The sequence below is a fragment of the Manis pentadactyla genome, chromosome 6 (genome assembly GCF_030020395.1).
Source record: "Manis pentadactyla isolate mManPen7 chromosome 6, mManPen7.hap1, whole genome shotgun sequence".
NCBI classification, from domain to species: Eukaryota; Metazoa; Chordata; class Mammalia; order Pholidota; family Manidae; genus Manis; species Manis pentadactyla.
Genome location: NC_080024.1, coordinates 43,371,463 through 43,387,134, shown reverse-complemented (window position 1 = coordinate 43,387,134; position 15,672 = coordinate 43,371,463). Strand labels below are relative to the sequence as shown.

Genomic DNA, 15,672 nt, shown 5'->3' with positions numbered 1-15,672 from the left:
TTAAAAAATATTGGTGATAAGAAATTGGTGAAAGTGAATACAGGTTACTTGCTCAAGTTTGGCTTCATAAAGAAAGGCAGAAGATAATTGGATAATAAGGCTGAGGGGAGAATTTTTTGTTTCTGCTTTCAAGGCTAAGATGCCTGTGGTGGTGGGAAGGGGGGAAGGAGAGCTAATGAAACTAGAGGACACAGTGTGGTGGAAGAGGTAAGGTGTGTATCAAGACAGTGTTGATGCTGTGGTCTGCCTTGATCTCAATATAGTAGAAGAATGAGGTAGATTGGGATGAAATTAGGGACTTGGGGGGAAGAGTAGATGATTATGAAAGAGGGGTTCTCGAGAATGAGACAAAGATGATATTAATAAAGAGAGTGCTCAAAAAGAGTGAAGGTTGAGGTGAGGCTGTGTTGGTTGATCACTGTTTTTCTTAGATCCTTGGGATTCTAAAACTAAGGTAGAAAACTTGAACACAAGCCTAGAGGCCAGGCCATGCATTACCCCTTTGGGGGTAGGGATTAGAAGTGGGGAATGGGTTTCATTTAGGAGTTTGGAGGAACTTGATTTAGTCCAAATATCCTGGAATCTTTAGCATTTGTATACCAAACACTGTAATAAGTTATATTACTTCATACCACAACCATATGATACCATTATCCCAATTTTGTAGATTTAGGTGCTTGAGTTTTAGAGTTTAATTTCTTCGGCATTATATAGTAATTACTTAAGGGCTAGGGGTAGAACCAAAGCAATGTGATTTCAGAGCCTGCTCTTCTAATCGCAGCTCTTTCCAGCCTTGTTCAGTAGAACTTTAAGCCACATACATAATTTAAAGTTTTCTAGTAGTTACATTAAAAAGATTTAAAAAATGAAGTGAAATTAATTTTAATAATACATTTTACATAACCCAGTAGGTTCAGAATGTCATTTTATCCTGTAGTCAGTGTATAAAAACAAAATTTTATATAGTTTTTCATTCTGAATTTGAAATCCAGAGTGTATTAGCACATCTCAATTGCAGTAGCCACTTTTCAAGTGCTCAATAGCCACATGTGACTAATGGCTACCAGACAACAATACAGCTTTCTACCCTTAGGACTGAGGCCAATCTGAAGCTTGGGAGGGTGCAGAGGGTGTCTTTTGCTTGTGACAGCGCTATTTTGTGTGAATGTTATGACAATGGAATGTCCTAATGTCCACTGTTTTCCTGACTGGGAAAGCCTCACAGTGCTTGAGAGCTACAAAATACCATTAGGAGGTGGTATTTCACAGCTACTCTTTGTAAAATGGGGTACCCCAAAAGTAAATCAATTATATAGCTTAATTAGAAGTTAGCTGTTAGAATGAAAAAAGAATTCCCAGCTTTTATTAATGATCTCTCATAATAATAATACTATACATTTTATATGGCCATAGTATTTATTGAACATTTTATATGTGCTTTCTTGATCCTCACAACACACCAGTGAGGCATTATCTTCATTTATATAGGTGATAAGGTGATAAGTTAATTTTATAGAGGGATTTAAGTGATATGTTTCAGTTTATGTGTAATAAAAATGAATTCCAAAACTGTTTATTTTAGACTTTGGTATATCTTTCCACTGTGCTAATCAGCTTTGCCTTGTACAAAGCAATATATAGTTATATTTATGAATTGTGACCAGTCAGCCCCACTGGTCAGTATGTTGGCCTCTTTCCAGAAGTGCATCACTTAGAATCCTATGTAATTGTTATAGTGGCTGTACTCCATTTTTTGCTCAGTTGCTATTCTTACTCTATGTGATTCTGCTTGTCTTATGTCTTCAGTTGCTTGAGAAAGAATCCTAAGCAGATACCATTTAATTTATTGACTTGTTTTTGATACTGCTGTGTTGTTTGGACCTAAATCCATAGGATCAAATCACCATGTGAGATGTAACTAGTCATGGTAAATTAAGGAAATATTTGGGGTTCCCCCAATCCTGTTTTTTTTTTTTCCAAAGAAAATCTTGGCTCTATAGAGTAATTGAATGTTGTCAAGCTAGTGTTTTTTATCTTCCTGAAATCTTCTCTGTAATTAGGCATTAAGGCATATAGATGCAAACACCACTCCATGCATATTTTATGTAGGGGTTTTCCATATGGGGTGTTTCGTTTCAAAGGGTTTCATAGCTAAGACAATTACTGACAGATTTTAGATGTATCAACATGTAAAGGACCTTAAATGCCAGCATGGAGATTTTATGTTAATGGCTTTGGGGAGCCACATGATTAAAATGATGTTTTAGGCCCAGTAGTGCATAGAATAGTTACCTGGTATGTTTGGGATCTGATTAATTCAGGTTCAAAGTAATTCTAGGGTCTAGATACCCTAACTCTGAAAGAGCTCAATAACTGAAAAATTGTAATTCTTCAAAATGTATAGATGAATAATGATATTTAAATGAGACTGCCATTTGGGCACTTGACTGACATTGTCCACATCCCTAGATGACAACACCACCTGGTCATTTCTAGCCAAGCAGATTGTGCTTGACACTTACTATAGCATAATTGTTCTCATCATTCTTCAATTACTAACAGAATGTGATTTACCAATTAACTTCTCTGTGCATTAGTTTATACACTGGAGATGAAAATGGCATCTATTTTAAAGAGTATTTATAAGAGAAATAACTCATAAGAGAAATGATTTAATACTGTATGTGCTTATAACATAAGAGAAATGGTTAATACTGTATGTGCTTATAGTAGAGTCTGGTATACAGTAAGGCTCAATAAATGTGAGCTGCTATTGTTACATATATAGTCAGGAATGTTCGGCAATTTTTTATTTTTCACAATTTACATTTTATCTTCTAGCTACAGTGCTAAAAGCTAGAATGAAACAGTTGCCTGCAGCAACAGTTCGCCTCCTTTCTAGCTCTCAGATAATCACTTCAGTGGTCAGTGTTGTAAAGGAGCTCGTTGAAAATGCCTTGGATGCTGGTGCCACAAGCATAGATGTTAAATTGGTGAGTGTTTCTGAGAAGCCAATTATTTTCAAAGTGAAAAAGGGCTGGACAGTTTTCTTCTTATAACTCTCACCTTTCTTTTCTTAGGACATTGAATCCTTTGTCTTGTTTAACAGTAAATTCCTAAAAATAAATTTTAATTTAAATCAATATTATAGTAACACTGCAGAAAATTGTAAAAGAAACTTACTCTTTAGGATTCCATCACCTGAAATAGAAATTTAATTTGTCTGTATTTTCTATTAATACTTATTCTTGGTTATTCATATTTACTTGTTTTAAATGTTCTCACTTGCATTTTATTTTCCCCACCTAATCTTATTTCAAAACCATGTCCCTGTTGCTCCATAGTTTTCACATTTTTAAATTTAAGCACTACATATTAAATCATTTTGAATTAATGTGACTTATGACACTTATTATTGTTTTATTAGTTTGCATATCTACCTTCCCAAATTAGAGGTTACTAGCTTATAGAGGTAAAGTCTGTAGTTTTTCATTTTTGTGTCCTCCATACCTGGCCAACACCTGGCTCATAAATAGTGTATAAATTTGAGTGAATGTAAGAATACTTTTTTTTGGTAAAACCTCCTAATTGTCAGATATTTAGTATTATTATATTAGAAATAATACTGATACAAATCTTTATAGGGAAGAGACCTACCCCTTTCTTATATATAACTGTATTATAAATGTCTATATATATAATCCCAGTTACTCCTTATAAAAACACTGAATTAGCTGCCACTGTACCTATTTTACAAATAACTAAGGTTCTGAGAACTTGCCCTAAGTAATATAATTAGTAAGTAGTGAGATTGCAATCCAGGTTTTTCTGACTCTAAAGCCTCACAATGTTGTGGATGCATCAGAATAATTTAGGGAGTTTGTTGAAACAGTTAACTGGGCCCCAGAATTTCAGATTCTATGTGGGACCCAAGAATTCGCAAGTTTCTAGGTGATGCTAAGAACTGCTGTTCTTTACAATACCAAACCTGTATTTTGTTTTTAAGTAATACAAGCGTTGTAAATATGAAAAAAATTATTAAATGCAAAGAAAGACAATTTCTTTTCTTATACATTTCATAGAGTCGGTTCAATCTGATTAGAATACAACTGATAATAATTAAATAGGGTTAGATAGTTAATCTGACAGATTTCACTTAAGAATCTTAGGCAGGCAACATATATCTTAAAGTTTTCTGGAAAAAAGCATAGTTTTTAAAATAGTGTTATAAAGTCAACAGAGATCCTTTTATAAAAGTAAATTAAAGTACACATATTTATCTGGCTATATATTTTAGTCTCTTGATATTTACCAGCTTCCGCTTTGTGGAGTTTTAAAAAAAAAGCTGTTTTGCTTCACATATTGAGACCTGTTTTATTATGGTTTCATACAATACCTGTCCCAACTAGGAATGTTTTCATAATTAGTTAATTATGCTTGTTGATACTATTTTAAACATTTAAACAGATTTTTGTGTTATTTTACTCAGATGACTGGAACTCTTATTTACATTGAAAGATTTAACATTTCTATAGTTAATTCTTTCCATAAAATGAAACAGACAAGCTCTTCCCAGAATGTTTACTTAATTTTAGATTGAGAAAGAAAAGAGGAACTAAATCTTGGGTGTCTCCACCAACACCTTAAATATGTAGGATATCAAATTATAACACATATAATTTTAGGTTATAAAAAATGTATTATTTTTAAATGCCAGAGTCATTATAAAAACTGTTGGAAGATTTTTTTTTTCCCTTTTTTTACTTGCATCTATGGTCATACTCATAAAATTTTGTGAAGTCAAGCTTCTGATAGAAGTTTGCTACCAAATTTAAAATGCAATATTCATAGAAGGTGTGAGCTCTGTAAGAATTTAGATTTGTTTTGGTAATGTATGCCTTTTTTTAGTATTAGTTCACATATACTAAACTATGAATTGACTTGCTTTTTCCCCCTCTTCAAATTAAAAACTCCACTGAGGTTGCCAAATTAGGCATATTTGCTCAACAGTTTCCTGTTAGGTGACAATTTGCAGAAAGAAATTTAAAAAGTCGTTATGTAAATATTTAAAATTCTTACGAGAATAATAAGTAGGTCAAGGGAGAAAGTAGTACATGTCAGGTTGAATAATGATAATTGGTAGACTCTCGTGGGTAGAAACTGGTGGTGTTTTGATGATAATGGTATTCTGTTTTTTTTTGAGAGACATACACAAAAGTATATATAATTCAGAATAATTTTTTTGGTTAAGTTAAACATAAATCTGAACATAAATACCCATGATACCGAAACAATTCAAGGTAACCTTAAAGGTCAAACTGACTTCCTTATTTTACAGTTGAAACTGAGTCCAGGAAAAACAAAGCCTTGCCCATGATATCAAAGCAAGGAATTAATAAAAAATTTAAACTTCTACTTTGTTAATGTTTTTTCCATAAAAGATAAATAAAAGACAAAATTGTTTCACATGTGTTTCTGTTTCTAAATGTGATGGTGTAATGTCCTTATATGCTAAAATTTTTTTAACTTTTTATAGGAGAACTATGGATTTGATAAAATTGAGGTGCGAGACAATGGTGAGGGTATTAAGGCCATTGATGCACCTGTAATGGCAATGAAGTACTACACCTCAAAAATAAATAGTCATGAAGATCTTGAAAATTTGACAACTTACGGTTTTCGTGGAGAAGCATTGGGGTCAATTTGTTGTGTAGCTGAGGTAAGGTAATTTATATTGACTAAACTAGTGATTTCATAATCACGGAATACTAGAATTAAGACAAAAGTAACCAGGATTGGCAAGGAATGTGTTTTTTTTTAATGTGGTAAACTATATATAATGTAAAATTTATCATTTTAACCATTTTTAAGTGTACAATTAATTCAGTGGTATTAAGTACATTCACAATGTTGTATATCAGCCAACACCATCTATTTCCAGGACTTTTTCATCATCCCAGACTAAAACTCTGTATTCATTAAACAATAAGTTCTCATTCTCATTTCTTCTAGTCCACTGGTAATCACTATTCTACTTCCTGTCTATGAATTTGACTATTCTAGGTACCTCATGTAAGGGAATTATACATTTGTCCTTTTCTATCTGGCTTATTTCACTTAGCAATGTCTTCACAGCTAATGCATGTTGTAACATGTATCAGAATTTCAATCTTTCTTAAAGCTGAATAATACTCCATTGTATATATAAATCATGTTTTGTTTATGCATTCATGTGTAAATGGACTTTTAGGTGGTCTCCACTTTTTGGCTATTACAAATTCTGCTGCTATGAATATGGGTCTGTTCAAGTCTCTGCTTTCACTTCTTTTGGGTAAATACCAGAAGTGGAATTGCTCAATCATATAGTAATTCTATTTAACTTTTTGAGGAATGGCAATGTGTATTTCACAATGTTAATATTTGTAAGAGGAAGAAATAGTTTAGTGACCCATCAGCTTGGGGAGAAAATGTTTTAAGTAAAATTAAACAGATATCTTAATGATAAGCAGTCTTCAGAACTTTTTACTGTAGTAGAGATGTTCATGAGTCTTTTAAGTTGGTGGCTTATAGAAAGTACATTTCCCTGCATCTGGGTGATTATGAAACTCTATTATTAAGATCTTACTGCTGTTTTTTCCTTGTGGAACACTCTCTGGAAATACCACTCTAGTCAATACAGATAATTAGATTGTGTCTAGAAGATATAAATTCACTTGGCTTAAACCCTAGCTAGTTAGAGGCAGACTGGATCCTAGAACTTTGCTCTCCTGACTGCTGGTTAGGTGCTTTCAATGTATATAAACCCCTGAATTCAATGCCTGACCCACTCAGTTGTGTAGTACTAATTATATTTCACTGCCTCTACCCAAGCATACATAACTACTTCATGGCATGCATTTCAGTTGTGTTTGGTCACATGACTCTGTACTAGTTTCTTTGTCCTATTTTGTTACTTGTTTGTAGTGCGATAGTACCTGATAGTATCTGTCCCAGTGAGTGCCATGATAATTGTGAGGGTGTCCGGCTATCTTAGTTTGCTCAGTGGCTGTGTATTCCTGCATCTGTACTTAGGCTAGCAGACCCTATTTGGGTGAGAATGCTGAGGTGCAATAAAATGATAGGACTTTATGCCTTTTGTCCCAGAAAAGTGACATGGATGTAAGATAATTCTGCTGTTTTCTCATCCAGTCTCTGGACGTCTAATTTAGTAGTCTAGTCTCCCCAGCAGTGATATGTTCTCCAGGATTATTGTGGTCTTCTCTCTACCCTTCTGCACTTAGAGCACTGGCACAGTGTAGATTTTCTCCATTTTCTTTGTGGAAAGGGTTCCAGCTAGGTATTCACTTACTCTGGCTTTGGTGCTCTGTAAGGTCATGCCTAAGTAAAAAAGGAAAATTGTGAGTGCGGAAAGAGGTGGAGTATAAAGTGGGAGATTTGCTGTTCTAGCACAGGAATAGGGATTAACAATCCAGCTTGTTAACAATCCAGATGTTCAGATAACACTAGAGAAGGAAAGACCTTGTCATTCTTTAAGTGCATTCTCCTTAAAACCTCTATGCAAAACATAGCACACCCTATTCTTCCCTGTCTTTCTCAGCACTTGCTTTATTTAGAATTCACTAAATTTCCAAATAGATTTTAGGGAAGAGTAACTGGAGGGTACAACTGGGCATTGCCCATCTTTCTCCCCACAGACTGTATCTGAAAACCTACAGCCCTGAAATCTTATAGAAAGAGTCTGTTTTAAAAATGGGATGGGATTTGTGCCAGGGAACCTCTGAAACTCCCAGTACTGGTACATATTATTGTTTGGGCTCTCAGTGACTATTTTAAAAATATGATTGTTTGAGACCATTAAGTATTTGATTTTTTTTAGCTATTGTCCAAATTTAGCAGGTAATCTGTAAGCTTTATTTTGAAGAATAATATGTAATTTGAGAGTGTGTGTGTGTGTGTGTGTGTGTGTGTGTGTGTGTGTGTGTGTGTGTATTTGTATTGGTGTAACATGTAATTTTGTCTATATATGAGTAATAATTTGGCATTTCTGTATTTTTTAAGAGATGTATTAACCTTTCAGAACTGAAACTGGACATTATCAGCTTTGTCTGCTAGATGGCAGCACTATACTTAGTCTTTTAAAATACATTGTACATAAGCCATATGATTTATCCCAAACTTCACTGTAGTTCTGATTTTAGATGGCAGTCTTTCAAGTCCCTGTTCAGTGGTAATTTCTGTCTCTTGCAAGTCCTTCTTCAATGATAATCTCTATTTTACTTCTTTGATTACTTAAGCCACATTTATAATTTTGTCTTTTGTTTCATTTTTGAGGAATTTGGTTGTCTTGAGTATACTTATTTTTTTTTTTAACAGGAGAAACATGTTTAATTTCATACATACAGGAGCTCATAAAAATAGGAGACCCTGATGTGACCATAGCAGGCAGCTTTTGTACTTTTTTTAAAAATTCATTTTATTATCATTAATCTACAATTACATGAAAAACATTATGGTTATTAGAATCCCCCCTTCACCAAGTCCCCTCCCACAAACCCCATTACAGTCACAGTCCGTCAATGTACTAAGATGCTATAGACTCACTACTTGTCTTCTCTGTGTTGCACATCCATCCCTATGCCCCCCCACGTTATACATACTAATCATAAGGCCCCCTTCCTTTTTCCCTGCCCTTATCCCTCCCTTCCCACCCCTCCTGCCCAGTCCCTTTCCCTTTGGTAACCATTAGTCCATTCTTGGGTTCTGTGATTCTGCTGCTGTTTTGTTCCTTCAGTTTTTCTTTGTTCTTATATTCCACATATGAGTGAAATCATTTGGTACTTGTCTTTCTCCGCTTGGCTTATTTCACTGAGCATAATACCCTCCAGCTCCATCCATGTTGTTGCACATGGTAGGATTTGTTTTCTTCTTATGGCTGAATAATATTCCATTGTGTATATGTACCACACCTTCTTTATCCATTCATCTACTGATGGACACTTAGGTTGCTTCCATTTCTTGGCTATTGTAAATAGTGCTACGATAAACATAGGGGTGCATCTATCCTTTTCAAACTGGAGTGCTGCATCCTTAGGGGAAATGCCTAGAAGTGGAATTCCTGGGTCAAATGGTAAGTCTATTTTGAGCATTTTGAGGAACCTCCATACTGCTTTCCACAATGGTTGAGCTAATTTACATTCCCACCAGCAGTGTAGGAGGGTTCCCCTTTCTCCACAACCTCGCCAACATTTGTTGTTGTTTGTCTTTTGGATGGGGGCGACCCTTACTGGTGTGAGGTGATATCTCATTGTGGTTTTGATTTGCATTTCTCTGATAACTAGCAATGTGGAGCATCTTTTCATGTGTCTGTTGACCATCTGAATTTCTTCTTTGGAGAACTGTCTGTTCAGCTCCTCTGTCCATTTCTTAATTGGATTATTTGCTTTTTGTTTGTTGAGGTGCATGAGCTCTTTATATATTTTGGATGTCAATCCTTTATCGGTTCTGTCATTTATGAATATATTCTCCCATACTGTAGGGTACCTTTTTGTTCTATTGATGGTGTCCTTTGCTGTACAGAAGAAGCTTTCCAGCTTGATATAGTCCCACTTGTTCATTTTTGCTTTTGTTTCCCTTGCCCGGGGAGATATGTTCATGAAGAAGTCACTCATGTTTATGTCTAAGAGATTTTTGCCTATGTTTTTTTATAGGAGTTTTATGGTTTCATGACTTACATTCAGGTCTTTGATCCATTTTGAATTTACTTTTGTGTATGGGGTTAGACAGTGATCCAGGTTCATTCTCTTACATGTACCTGTCCAGTTTTGCCAGCACCATCTGTTGAAGAGACTGTCATTTCCCCATTGTATGTCCATGGCTCCTTTATCATATATTAATTGACCATATATGTTTGGCTTAATATCTGGGGTCTCTATTCTCTTCCACTGGTCTGTGGCTCTGTTCTTGTGCCAGTACCAAATTGTCTTGATTACTGTGGCTTTGTAGTAGAGCTTGAAGTTGGAGAGCGAGATCCCCCCCACTTTATTCTTCCTTCTCAGGATTGCTTTGGCTGTTTGGGGTCTTTGGTGTTTCCATATGAATTTTTGAACTATTTGTTCTAGTTCATTGAAGAATGTTGGTAATTTGATAGGGATTGCATCAAATCTGTATATTGCTTTGGGCAGGATGGCCATTTTGACGATATTAATTCTTCCTAGCCAAGAGCATGGGATGAGTTTCCATTTGTTAGTGTCCTCTTTAATTTCTCTTAAGAGTGTTTTATAGTTTTCAGGGTATAGGTCTTTGACTTCCATGGTAAGGTTTATTCCTAAGGATTTTATTCTTTTTGATGCAATTGTGGATGGAATTGTTTTCCTGATTTCTCTTTCTATTAGTTCATTGCTAGTGTATAGGAAAGCCACAGATTTCTGTGTGTTGATTTTGTATGCTGCAACTTTGCTGTATTCCGATATCAGTCCTAGTAGTTTTGGAGTGGAGTCTTCAGGGTTATTTATGTACAATTTCATGTCATCTGCAAATAGTGACAGTTTAACCTCTTCTTTACCAATTTGGGTTGGTTGTAGTTCTTTGTTTTGTCTAAATGCCATGGCTAGGACCTCCAGTACTATGTTGAACAACAGTGGGGAGAGTGGGCATCCCTGTCTTGTTCCCGATCTCAGAGGAAAAGCTTTCAGCTTCTCACTGTTCAGTATGATGTTGGCTGTGGGTTTATCATATATGGCCTTTATTATGTTGAGGTATCTGCCCTGTATCCCCATTTTGTTGAGAGTTTTTATCATGAATGGATGTTGAATTTTGTCGAATGCTTTTTCAGCGTCTATGGAGATGATCATGTGGTTTTTGTCCTTTTTGTTTATGTGGGGTATGATGTTGATGGATTTTCAGATGTCGTACCATCCTTGCATCCCTGGGATGAATCCCACTTGGTCATGGTGTATGATCCTTTTGATGTATTTTTGAATTCGGTTTGTTAATATTTCATTGAGTATTTCTGCATCTACATTCATCAGGGATATTGGTCTGTCTTTTTCTTTTTTGGTGGGGTCTTTGCCTGGTTTTGGTATTAGGGTGATGTTGGCTTCATAGAATGAGTTTGGGAGTATTCCCTCCTCTTCCATTTTTTGGAAAACTTTAAGGAGAATGGGTATTGTGTCTTCTCTGTATGTCTGATAAAATTCTGAGGAAAATCCATCTGGCCTGGGGGTTTTGTTCTTGGGTAATTTTTTGATTACTGCTTCAGTTTCTTTGCTGGTAATTGGTTTGTTTAGATTTTGTTTCTTCCTTGGTCAGTCTTGAAAGGTTGTATTTTTCTAGGAAGTTGTCCATTTCTTCTAGATTTTCCAGCTTCTTAACATACAGGTTTTCATTGTAGTCTCTAATAATTCTTTTTATTTCTGTGGGGTCCGTTGTGATGTTTCCTTTCTTGTTTCTGATTCTGTTGATGTGTGTTGATTCTCTTTTTCTCTTAATAAGTCTGGCTAGAGGCTTATCTATTTTGTTTGTTTTCTTAAAGAACCAGCTCTTGGTTTCATTGTTTTTTCCTATTGTTTTATTTTTCTCAGTTTTATTTATTTATTCTCTGATCTTTATTATGTCCCTCCTTCTGCTGACTTTAGGCCTCATTTGTTCTTCTTTTTCCAACTTTGATAATTGTGACGTTAGAGTATTCATTTGGGTTTGTTCTTCCTTCTTTAAATATGTCTGGATTGCTGTATACTTTCCTCTTAAGACTGCTTTCACTGCGTCCCACAGAAATTGGGGCTTTGTGTTGTTGTTGTCATTTATTTCCATATATTGCTGGATCTCCATTTTAATTTTGTCATTGATCCATTGACTATTAGGAGCGTGTTGTTAAGCCTCCATGTGTTTGTGAGCTTTTTTGCTTTCTTGGTACAATTTATTTCTAGTTTTATACCTTTGTGGTCTGAAAAGTTGGTTGGTAGGATTTCAATCTTTTGGAATTTACTGAGGCTCTTTTTGTGGCCTACTATGTGGTCTATTCTGGAGAATGTTCCATGTGCACTTGAGCAGAATGTGTATCCTGTTGCTTTTGGGTATAGAGTTCTATAGATGTCTATTAGGTCCATCTATTCTAGTGTGTTGTTCAGTGCCTCTGTGTCCTTACTTATTTTCTGTCTGGTGGATCTGTCCTTTGGAGTGAATGGTGTGTTGAAGTCTCCTAAAATGAAAGCTTTGCATTCTGTTTCCTCCTTTAGTTCTGTTAGTATTTGTTTCACATATGCTGGTGCTCCTGTGTTGTGTGCATATATATTTATAAAGGTTATATCCTCTTGTTGGACTGAGCCCTTTATCATTATGTAATGTCCTTCTTTATCTCTTCTTACTTTCTTTGTTTTGAAGTCTATTTTGTCTGATACTAGTACTGCAACACCTGCTTTTTTCTCCCTATTGTTTGCATGAAATATCTTTTTTCATCCCTTGACTTTTAGTCTGGGCATGTCTTTGGGTTTGAGGTGAGTCTCTTGTAAGCAGCATATAGATGGGTCTTGTTTTTTTCTCCATTCAGTGACTCTATGTCTTTTGATTGGTGCATTCAGCCCATTTACATTTAGGGTGATTATCGATAGGTATGTACTTACTGCCATTTCAGGCTTTAAATTCATGTTTACCAAAGGTTCCAGGCTACTTTCCTTACTATCTAAGAGTCTAACTTAACTCACTTAGTATTCTGTTGCAAATACAATCTAAAGGTTCTTTTCTATTTGTCCTCCTTTTTCTTCCTTCTTCATTCTTTATATATTAGGTATCAAATTCTGTACTTTTTATCTATTCGTTGATTGACTTTGGTGATAGTGAATTTAATTTTGCATTTGCTTCGTAATTAGCTCTTCTACTTTCTTTACTGTGGTTTTATTACCTCTGGTGACAGCTATTCAACCTTAGGAACACTTCTATCTATAGCAGTCCCTCCAAAATAGACTGCAGAGATGGTTTGTGGGAGGTAAACTATCTCAGCTTTTGCTTATCTGGAAATTGTTTAATCCCTCCTTCAGATTTAAATGATAATCTTGCCAGATAAAGTAATCTTGGTTCCAGGCCCTTCTGCTTCATGGCATTAAATACATCATGTACTCCCTTCTGGCCTGTAAGGTTTCTGCTGAGAAGTCTGATGGGCTTTCCTTTGTATGTGATCTTATTTCTCTCTCTAGCTGCTTTTAACAGTCTGTCCTTATCCTTGATCTTTACCATTTTTATTACTATGTGTCTTGGTGTTGTCTTCCTTGGGTCCCTTGTGTTGGGGGATCTGTGGATCTCCGTGGCCTGACAGACTATGTCCTTCCCCAGATGGGGGAAGTTTTCAGCAACTACCTCCTCAAAGACACTTTCTATCCCTTTCTCTCTCTTCTTCTTCTGGTATCCCTATAATATGAATATTGTTCCACTTGGATTGGTCACACAGTTCTCTCAATATTCTTTCATTTTTAGAGATCCTTTTTTCTCTCTGTGCCTCAGCTTCTTTGTATTCCCCTTCTCTAGTTTCTATTTCATTTATTGTCTCCTCCACCTTATCCAACCTGCTTTTCATACCCTCCATCCTGCTCTTCAATGATTGAATCTCTGACCTGAATTCATTCCTGAGTTCTTGGATGTCTTTCTGTACCTCCATTAGCATGTTGATGATTTTTATTTTGAACTCCCTTTCAGGAAGAGTCACGAGGTCCATATCATTTAAATCTTTCTCGGGAGTTGTATTAATAATTTTACTCTGGACAAGTTTCCTTTGGCATTTCATGTTTTTTTTTTTTTTTTTTTTTTTTTTTTGTGAGGGCATCTCTCATATTTATTGATCAAATGGTTGTTAACGACAATAAAATTCTGTATAGGGGAGTGAATGCTCAATGCACAATCATTATTCCACCCCAAGCCTAATTTTTGTCAGTCTCCAATCTTCTGAGGCATAACAAACAAGTTTTTACATGTAGAACAAATTCTTACATAATGAATAAGTTACATAGTGAACAGTACAAGGTCAGTCATCACAGAAACTTTCGGTTTTGCTCATGCATTATGAACTATAAACAGTCAGTTCAAATATGAATACTCAATTGGTTTTTATACTTGATTTATATGTGGATACCACATTTCTCTCTTTATTATTATTATATTTAATAAAATGCTGAAGTGGTAGGTAGATACAAGATAAAGGTAGAAAACATAGTTTAGTGTTGTAAGAGAGCACATGTAGATGATCAGGTGTGTGCCTGTAGACTATGTGTTAATCCAAGCTAGACCAGGGCAATAAAACATCCACGTATGCAGAAGATTTCTCTCAGAACGGGGGGGTGAGGTTCTAAGCCTCACCTCTGTTGATCCCCAATTTCTCACCTGATGGCCCCCCTGCGACTGTGCCTGTCTTAGGTTGTTCCTCCCTTGAGGAATCTTACCCGTCTCTGGCTAACCAGTCATCTTCCGGGGCCATACAGGGAAATGTGAAGTTGGTAAGTGAGAGAGAAGCCTTATTGTTTGAAAAAGTTAGCTTTTTACTTCTTTGCATATTTATGCCCTGTGGCTTCTATGCCCAGCATTTGTCTTGAGGTATCTTTACCACTTGGAAGAATTATGATACTCGGTAAATTTGATATGAGGCACGAATTCTATTTAAGGGTTGTAATTAGGAAGGAAGAAGAAAAGCTATAGAAGTAGCAGGCGGAAGAAAACATAGGAAGATTGATTATTTCTTTGATATATCTTCTTGTAGAGTAACTTCAGCATGTATAGGTTTTAAGCTACTACTTAAATTGCACACACACATTAACATAATAGGAGTATAGTTACATAACCAAAGCATATCTGTAATTACCAGCCATCTGCAGTGAAACCAAGAAAACCAGTTAGGCACCTTAGGCATTTGTGAAAACTTATCTATGATATGGTGGATATTGTCCAAATGAACTTGAACAGTCTGAGAGAAATCAGACAAATTAAAACAACCCATTCCTGGGGACTGTTCACATGCCATATGTTCTTTTAACAATAAATAGTTTGTAGTTGTAAGACTTTGGAGCGCTACAATTTGCACTTCTCCAAATTCTTGGTTGAGTTCCAACAGTATAGATCCAGTCCAATTTTGTTGTTTTACTGTATGCACAGGCCAGCTTAGATATCTCCTTCCTCATTCCCATGGCAGGTCCAGGAACTGGTGGGATGAGTGCATCTACAGCTGTAGCAGTGCGTGGATCTTTGTTGGGGTTTTTTGATGATCATCTTCTGGCATGAGTCTTCCAGAGGGTGCAGATGTTGGAAGTTCTTTTTCATATCGTATCTTAGTTCATTTTCGGGGTAGCCCAATTAGGCTTTGATCCTCTGTATAAACACAAACAGACCCTTTGCCTACACTTTTATATGCCCTTTATACCCTTGTGTAGAACTCGTTGGAGGTTACCACACAGGAACTTCCCTTTTTTTTTTTTTTTGCTATCACTAATCTACACTTACATGACAAATATTATGTTTACTAGGCTCTCCCCTATACCAGGTCCCCCCTATAAACCCCTTTACAGTCACTGTCCATCAGCATAGCAAAATGTTGTATAATCACTACTTGCCTTCTCTGTGTTGTACAGCCCTCCCTTTTCTCCTACCCCCCCATGCATGTTAATCTTAATACCCCCCTACTTCTCCCCCCCTTATCCC

At 35.9% G+C, this 15,672-nt stretch overlaps 1 protein-coding gene across 6 annotated transcripts in view; it reads left to right on the top strand.

The window, feature by feature from the left end:
* PMS1 (PMS1 homolog 1, mismatch repair system component) overlaps window positions 1-15,672 on the top strand; it is a 93,089-nt gene that overhangs the window by 2,973 nt on the left and 74,444 nt on the right. For 4 of the 6 annotated variants that reach the window (XR_005024077.2, XM_036881868.2, XM_036881906.2 and 1 more), the window contains exons 2-3: window positions 2,842-2,993; window positions 5,537-5,719. Coding sequence is in view for 5 of the 6 variants with exons in the window: in XM_036881868.2 (XP_036737763.2) it covers window positions 2,862-2,993; window positions 5,537-5,719 (315 nt within the window). In the remaining variant the exon portion in view is untranslated. The remainder of the gene's footprint in view (window positions 1-2,841; window positions 2,994-5,536; window positions 5,720-15,672) is intronic. The other 2 variants (XM_036881876.2, XM_036881885.2) reach the window with 1 other exon arrangement.